Below are 7,999 nucleotides of genomic sequence, written 5' to 3'. Positions count from 1 at the left end.
CGTTGGTCATCCAAAGAAGCTGGCCGTTTTGGCACGCAGACTTTGCGATGCTGAAAGACTCTATCACATTCAAGATACTATTCCAGGTGCGTAAAAATCTTTACACTCTTTATTGCAAATATACTGAGATCCATCAGGCACCACTTCTGATGATCATGTTGCGCCACAGCAACAAACGGAAAGTGTGTAGTATCTGGTAAATATTTACGTGCGTGTCCGACTGGATTTAGAATCTCTTACTGGAGACGTTTACCAACTTACGGCTCAAGATGCCCAACAAGCGATCGAGTCTAGTCAGATTCAAGGTAAAATATGGTTAACAATAACATACAATCCAAGCACCTTGCCCTTCATAACCATCCCGATCTCAAGGAAACTGAGCGATCAATTTGCCACACAACGTCCGCAGATGATGTAAAGATGGCCAACGGCTCCTAACCCGCCTTCTTCATATACCCTATCCGGAGGGAGCCGATGGTATAGTAATACCAGCCATGATTCCAAGGGATCATTACTACATTCCCTTGTTCGTCTGTTCCAACCCCGCCGACATACTCGTTGTTCTCCGACTCGTTGACAAAACTCGCACCTTGCTTGTTCCGGATATCGACGACGACGAAGCTGGTGTTTTCTGAGGGCTTTATTCTGACATTATTTGCCAACGGCTGCCAATCTGGGTCGCTGCTATCGTCACAGACGGTCTGGATATCGCTTAATGTCTGACTAAATCATGTATGGAAAGGGCGGCTGAAGTCTTACCTCTTTTTTTGTTTTCAAATCCTTGATTTTGCGGACTATCACTTTCAACAGAGGTGCAGAGATCGCGCTGTTCACTTAATCCAGATGGTTTCCTCAAAGCTCGATATTCCAGTTCCCACCACGATTTGTAGACTTAAAATCGCTTCGGTTTTGAAATGATTTTGGAAGGACAGAAGTCGTCGTTAAAGAAGAATAGTTAATAAGTTGACAAAGAATTTAAAGGAACAATAAGGCTGCTTCCGTTCGCTGAATGTTGAAAAATATGCAAATGATTTGGTTTCTCGTCAGAAAACTTCATCATCTAACCATGCCAAGGAAGTTTAATGCTAAGAAGTCTTCCAAGAAAGATCATGTAAGGCAGAAAATATTAGGTGGTGTGTAAGTTGGGTATCAACACATTGATGACATCCACTGGTGGGGAGGCTGATGAGGGGTAAATGAGCCCTGCCATGCTTTGTCGGTCGTGCTGTGAGGGGTTGAATTGTTAGGGGGTACTACGGCTACCCTATCATATACCACCACGGCGCTGGTGGTGATTGAGCTCTTTTGCCCTAGTGGCCTAATACGTTATCCTCCTACATGAATACGTGGCACGTGACATTAGTGCAGTTTCGTTCTTTGGCTCTCAGCAGCCAACAATTGGCTCTCGACAACCATTATCTCGCACCCGACTTTTGGGGGTCCGTCGCAATCTCTTCCCTGTCAGCCAGTTTACCAGCAACATAATATGACTTCTTACCCCCCTTCTTTCCAATCAACATGGCCCCACGTAAAAAAGAGCCAGACGTCAGAAAGACTGAGCGTCGAGCGAAGCCAAACATCAGAAAGATAGCACAAGGTGAGCCACCCCTGCTTCGACCGGCCGCCTTTAACTGACCATTTATTGATAGGGAAGCAGCCTCGAGGCGTCGAGAAAGAACGACCACGAGGACCTGTCTGCCGAAGTGAACGCCTGGATCAGAAAGCTCTGTCTTGGGACAAAAGCGCGGAACAGAGCCACCCTTATCCCCCAACGACTAGTGACACTCTGAGAAGAAAGGTATGTTCCCTTACTCCTACTACTCTACGAAACTAACTGAAAGCCAAATCACAGCAACATCCGTCTGCCTCTCTGCAAGCTAAAGGTCAAAAACGGAAGAGACCCCAAGACGCGGAAGAATCGCTCTGCATTTCAGCCAACCAATTCCAAAAACGACCGCGAAAATCTACCGCTGCGGACACAGAGGACCAGAAGGCGGCAAGTGGCGTCTACGAGAACAAGATTAATCCTATCTACTGGTGGACGCGGAGCGGAATCTGGCCTAAGGAGTATTTTGAAGAGGGTAGCAACATGAGTCATCTACTTGCAAGGAAGAAATCGACATCTTCTCTTCGCCGTAAGCAATCGGAAGCTAGTTCCGTCGCCAGCTCCACCACACCCAGCGATCAAAAGCCGAGGGAGGAAAGGAGTGCTCCATACAGAAAATGCGCGCTATAGAACGGTGCTTGAAACCAAGAGCAGTTTTATGAAAGAATCAAAACTGGGTATCACGGATGCTAGCAAAAGTAGTTACCAAACTTTGCTCATCGCTGAACAAAGGGTTCCGGAGAACTCATTATTTTGTGACGATCTATTCAAAGCAATCTGTGAGAAGATGCAGGATAGGAATGAGGCCATGGTTATTCAGGACATCACTCGATTGATCGTCCCTTCAGCAGAAAATCTGGCCATATATGGCGACGAGCATCTCAAGATTTTGATTGAAAGTGTTAATGAAGGTTGGGATAATGCTATCCCTGTAACTAAACCCCGTCCGCAGCCTGATTACTCCGTGGGTTTCAGACGAGAGGCATTCACAGATGACCAACTGCGACGGCTTCAGCCCTTTGTTGGTGATCTGACTGATACATCGTACTTCATGGCGACGTACTACTTGTACTTCCCATTCTTAACATGTGAGGTTAAGTGTGGGGCGGCGGCACTTGATATCGCGGATCGACAGAACGCTCACAGCGCAACTATTGCAGTGAGAGGTCTTGTTGAGCTCTTCAAGCTCGTGAAGCGTGAAAAAGATGTTGATCGGGAAATCCTCGCTTTCTCCATCTCACATGACCACACAGCTGTGAGGATCTACGGCCATTATGCTTTTATTGAAGGTGACAAAACTACTTTCTACCGCCACCCGATTCGCAAGTTTGATTTTACGGAACAAGATGGCAAAGAGAAATGGGCGGCTGCTAGTCCTAGACACCAACGTAGAGGTGCAGATCATGTCTAGGTGTCATACACAGACTCCGTATGACTGGAGTAAATAGAAATAATACATACCTGCCCCTCCAGAAGAGAAAGAGAAAGAGAAAGAGAAAGAGAAAAGAGATTGTACATACCAGAGAGAGAGAGCTAATCAAGGATTATAGGAGCAGCAGGTGTTGAACCAGCTGTGAGCAGCTGCTGTCCAGAGGGACCCCTCATCCGCCGTTGAGGGCCATCCTCCTCATCATCATCATCATCCACAATCTCTATCACCTCCACCCCTTCCCCATCTCGTACGGAGCAGCGAATGGCATGATCACGCCATTTGCAGTTGCCACAAGCTCCACCAAAGTGGCCAGGCAGGCGACGGCATTCTGGGAATGGCCGAAGACCTGGATGAGCACTCCGGCAGGCAAGGCATGCATGTGGCTCCGTCCGGCCGCGAGATTGAATGAGAATGGCATTGATGTACGATGGCCGGTGGCTTCGAACCTGCAGCTCTGTCATGCTGCCTCATACAAAGGGTACATCTTGCCCTGGGAGACCCCCGATAAAGAGACGGCGCGTGGATTGTGGACTGGGGGTGAAGGGACTCAGCTGTTGATCAGCCACGAAGAGGATGCGATGGGGCCCTGAGGGCCAGAGAGACCGAGGAGGGAGAGAGCTCTATATTGTATGGAGAAGAGGGCAGTTAGTGTTGTGATATCTGATATCTAGTTGATGAAGCAATCTGTCAGAGCTTTGTACATACATGGTTGATATGATGGTGTGTTGAAAGAAGAAGAAAAGAAGAAGAGGAGAGAGAGGAGAAGAGGATATTATTATAAAGAGATGAGTGGGTGCAAAGAAGCAGATGTAATTCACTGCTTTTGTCATCATCATCAATCTGCCAATTCATCCACCCCCATCAATCAGCTCACCACCCTCTGTTGTCTTTGTACGATAGCCAGCTGTAGTGAGAGAATACACTGTATAGTAGGAAACCTTCATACAATGAAGAGCAGAGCTGCATTAGCTAGCTAGCAGTACACTCTAATCCATCTAAAAATACACTCTATCTATATTATTATATAAAGTCAAAGTCCCAGCAACTCCGTATGAAGAGAAAGGAAATGACAGGTTCTCTAGAGCTGCCTCTGTCTTTTCAACAGCTCTGTCAATTTATTAAGAGAGAGCTTCCCCCGCTGGCGGATCAGCTCCAGAGATTCCACAGCAGCACTGACAGTCATATAGAGGACACACGCGTACGAATCTCATTGATGATCTTTCACCGGCAGAACATCATCTGCTCCTTGGAGGAGCTCTTGCGCCAGCTGCCTCCCTGATCCTCCAGGCTCTGCACTGATGGACCACCCCCCAGACCAGTGGTCCACTCCCGCCACAGATCAGGCACTGACTGTATTGTACGAGAAAGAGAATAACCATTTCCTGTCCGGGAAGAGGTGAGAAGTGTGGCTGTCAGATCCACAGATTCAGCATTGTTAGATGATGATTGTCTCATCTCCATCTCTGACTCCACTGACCTCTGTACGATGTCTCTGGAAAGAGTAGAAGAAGAGGAGGGCAGAGAGAAAGTAGAGAGAATGGCAGCCAGATTCATCACTGAATTCTGAGCAGCAGAGCTCTGAGGAACTGCCTGTATGAAGAAAATGATTTGACCATCAACTAGATCAGCAAGCTGCTGAGCCATTTTTTGCTGCAGTTGTTGATTCTCATAACCCCACTTATCAATGGACTGAATCATCTCCTGTCGCACATTTTTCAGCTGATCAGCAATGACAGATACTACTCGCTGAATCTGAATCTTCTGAGGCTCCACAGCTGTCTCAAGAGTCTGAACAATCTGAAGAGTATACTTCTGATAATCCTCTCGTACGAAGAGAGCATCTGACCATAGAGGGTGGTCAGGGAACTGCCTCTGCAGAAACACAGAGTTCTGAAGAATCACTGTATGAAGCTGCTTCAGCAGCCGCAGAAATCTCTGAGCTGCTAAGTCTTGTTCATTCTCTGACAATTCTTGCTCTGTCTTCTTCACTTCTTCCATTTCTGCTGCTTCTCTTTCCCTCTTCTGTGTCTGTCTCTGTTTCTGGCTCAATCTCTCGTACGAATCAAATCTATCTAGCCAGACATCCACCCATGGCCAGATGGCAGCCTCCAGCTGCTTCGGGGGGGGGGATGGTGGCTCGAGGAAGAAAGTAGTTGCCCTGAGTCTGTGGTTCAAACCCTGCCATTGCTCGTACGAACTCTCAGGAGATATTGGTGAGATAGCAGTTGGTCAGAGCATCATTATTCCATCGGCCAGCCCAGCGAATCTGACCCTCTGACACCCCATTCAGTTCAGCATATCTGAACCCCTGACTCCGACCAAGATGAGTCTTCTTGCTTGACAGAAGCCCAGCTGCTGCATACATGCGATTGACCCACTGAAGCTGAGTATCGTATGAAAGAGGCTTGAAGGGATCCTGTTCACAGAGAAGGTGGATATCATACCAGAGAGAGTGTCTTCAAAAGTCTGGAAGGCTTTCCCATACAATATTCCAGCGGTAGAACAGATAGAATGCCAGATGAGATATTGTACAGAGTAGAGGATTCTTATGTCTCATCACAGCAGCATACTTCAGCTGCCCCAGCTGGTTGGTCTTGCCATTATCTGTGATGAGAATCATAGGCCAGCATGGAGTGGGCCCCTCATTTGAAAGCTGAAGGATGAAAAGGTCAGACAGCTGTGCCGTACGGGATGTCTCCCTCTGCAGAAGCATGTTGTGATTCATGAGGAAGTTCAGCTCTGTACAAAGATGGCTCATCACAGATGTTTGATCATTTTTATACCAGCCAGTTCAGCAGAACTTCATCAGATGAATCATCATTTTCTCATTGTATCCATCTGCAGAGTATTGGCCCCCTGATCCACATACTTTGCCCGCTTTCGTACAGACTCCTTGGTTTCATGCGTACAAAGAACTGCACTGACCAGCTGTTCATGTGGATGATCAGAGGAGTTGATTCCTCTGCTCTTCTGAAATCTGTACAGATCCACCACGGCTGCCACATATAGCTTGACTGTGCTCTTACCCACAGTCTGCAGCACAGTGTTGCCATCCCTGTCCGTACGAGCTCTCTTGCTCTTATAAACAGAGCCCTGCAGTGGACGACAAAGCACCTTCTCCTCCAGAAACCAGACCAGCTTTCTCTCTGTCACCATCTCCCCATCTTCAAAGCCAGTCTCCTTGCAGAAGTCCTGTACGAAGAGATAGGAGTTAGAACTAGAATGATCAATCTGGATGCAGGGAAGCAGTGCCACCCACCCGCCATTCTCTCTGCTTGGGGAGATACTGCTTATTGGTATTCTTTGGTCGATTCTGCAGGGCCAGGGCCAGGGCCTTTTCCCCGTACGAAAAGAGGTCTTTGCTGATCTGAAGCTGCCGCTCCACCTCTGTACAGTCAGCTAGAGATGTCATGATGAAGAATACAGAGCAGGGGTGCTTAAAAATCTATTCTTGAAGGATGATGCCTGCTCGTACGGTATGAATCAAGTGGGGTTGAATGTATGTCTGCTCATACAGTATGAATCAAATGGGGTTGAATGTATGTACAATATAATTAAACACTAAAAAGTTATCGTGGGGCTTGGCTAACATACATAGTAACATGGGTTATAACGCCGCTAACGCGCCCCGTGGATAACTAGTGCCCATTACTACGCGAGAGCAATACAATATGTTGGGGGGCACGTGATAGGGTAGCCTAGTACCCCCTAACAGAAGGCAAGATCAGGTGAGCGGGGGGGTTTTCTCCTGTCACTTCGGGTTGATCGGCTGGCTTTGATCACAAAGCACTACTTTTTGACAACCCCACTCGGCTTAACTGAGTAGGGTTATGAGAGTCAGGTTTCTTTTTTTTTTTTTTTTTTTTTTTTTTTTTTTTTCTGTGGAGGGCAGAGTGGATTGAGATAAAAGAGAAAAGAAGCGACTCACCATAGCTACCGTCGTCTCTGTAAAAAGCTGTTGACTCGTTCTTCAGAGTTGATTTGAGGGTAACTAGCAGCCGCTTAGAGAAGGCTAGGCATGGCCACGTTCGGTAGATCTGTTGAGCTTGCCTCGTTGCTGAAGAACACTCAGGAAGAAGAACCCGATTCGATATGGACGATATGGAATACTGCAGGTGGGAGAGATAGATTCCTGATCGCCCCGAGGCCCTTAAAGCGGAGGGACGTAGCAAGTTTGAGCAGTTGTATATGGCAACATTATGTTTACACACGTTTTTAAACGTTCCAGGCACCCCGCCACCGAAGGGTTCAAGGTTTTGCTTCGGCAATGCTTCTCCAAGAGTCAAACCCCCGATCCCACCAACCAGAAAATGTTCCAGAAATTCAAAACCGTGGCCTGCAACGTTGCTGCGACTGGCAAATGCTGCATACTTGTGCGACTTACCGCGAAGCTGCGGGAAACACTCGGGCCAGACTGGCCGCCGTTGGCCTGAAACCATACACATAGCAGTTACACTTTGCGCCAATCAACAACCCTCATCAGGCGGGTCCCACGTGAGGTGTTGAGACCCTGAGAACCTGGAATCTTGTCCGGCAATTAATAATTTTACGTTTTAGTTATCCCCATTTCCTTCTCCTCACAATGCTAGATATGATGGAATGGGCTGCCTGAGCAATTCGACACTGGGAGGGATCTAGGATCTAGGATACCGGGGCGTTGAGGCTCGTCTTCTTCTCTCTTTATCCGCGCCTGCTCCGCCATGTCCTCATCCAACCCTAAAACACAGCCCGCTGCTGAGGGGTCGTCGCTGAACCGGAAGCGTAAGTTGCAACCGTTCCCCTTCCTTCACCCACACATCATCAATGGATGAAAAACACATGAATCCGAGGAGAATGTATTTGTTGGAGGTGCTAGACTCATCATGGCTTGGAGGCTAATAAATCACCTTTATCTACTTTCTGGCATCTATTGTTACTTCGTATTTTTGTATTGTAAATGTATTGCATCATTCCCTAGGATT

The 7,999-nt window shown here is 47.5% G+C and overlaps 4 protein-coding genes across 4 annotated transcripts; 2 read left to right on the top strand and 2 right to left on the bottom strand.

Annotated features, from left to right (window-relative positions):
• Window positions 1-77: 77 nt before the first annotated feature.
• On the bottom strand, window positions 78-1,068 carry HCAG_04610 (predicted protein; the record flags this gene model as incomplete). Its single annotated transcript, XM_001540720.1, has 4 exons — window positions 78-193; window positions 262-290; window positions 457-701; window positions 1,066-1,068. The coding sequence occupies 4 exons, from the start codon at window positions 1,066-1,068 to the stop codon at window positions 78-80; spliced, it is 393 nt and encodes a 130-aa protein (XP_001540770.1).
• Window positions 1,069-1,518: 450 nt separating this feature from the next.
• HCAG_04609 (conserved hypothetical protein) lies at window positions 1,519-3,017 on the top strand (the record flags this gene model as incomplete). Its single annotated transcript, XM_001540719.1, has 4 exons — window positions 1,519-1,597; window positions 1,650-1,798; window positions 1,853-2,135; window positions 2,221-3,017. The coding sequence occupies 4 exons, from the start codon at window positions 1,519-1,521 to the stop codon at window positions 3,015-3,017; spliced, it is 1,308 nt and encodes a 435-aa protein (XP_001540769.1).
• Window positions 3,018-3,304: 287 nt separating this feature from the next.
• On the top strand, window positions 3,305-3,628 carry HCAG_04608 (predicted protein; the record flags this gene model as incomplete). The annotated part of the gene is made up of 1 exon (XM_001540718.1): window positions 3,305-3,628. One exon carries the CDS (start codon window positions 3,305-3,307, stop codon window positions 3,626-3,628), a length of 324 nt encoding a protein of 107 aa, XP_001540768.1.
• Window positions 3,629-4,259: 631 nt separating this feature from the next.
• Window positions 4,260-6,450, bottom strand: HCAG_04607 (predicted protein; the record flags this gene model as incomplete). The annotated part of the gene is made up of 4 exons (XM_001540717.1): window positions 4,260-5,237; window positions 5,524-5,691; window positions 5,964-6,230; window positions 6,298-6,450. The coding sequence occupies 4 exons, from the start codon at window positions 6,448-6,450 to the stop codon at window positions 4,260-4,262; spliced, it is 1,566 nt and encodes a 521-aa protein (XP_001540767.1).
• Window positions 6,451-7,999: the final 1,549 nt, after the last annotated feature.

The sequence above is a fragment of the Histoplasma capsulatum genome, genomic scaffold (genome assembly GCF_000149585.1).
Source record: "Histoplasma capsulatum NAm1 scaffold_4 genomic scaffold, whole genome shotgun sequence".
Classification (NCBI taxonomy): domain Eukaryota; kingdom Fungi; phylum Ascomycota; class Eurotiomycetes; order Onygenales; family Ajellomycetaceae; genus Histoplasma; species Histoplasma mississippiense.
This window is presented reverse-complemented; position numbering and strand designations above follow the sequence as displayed.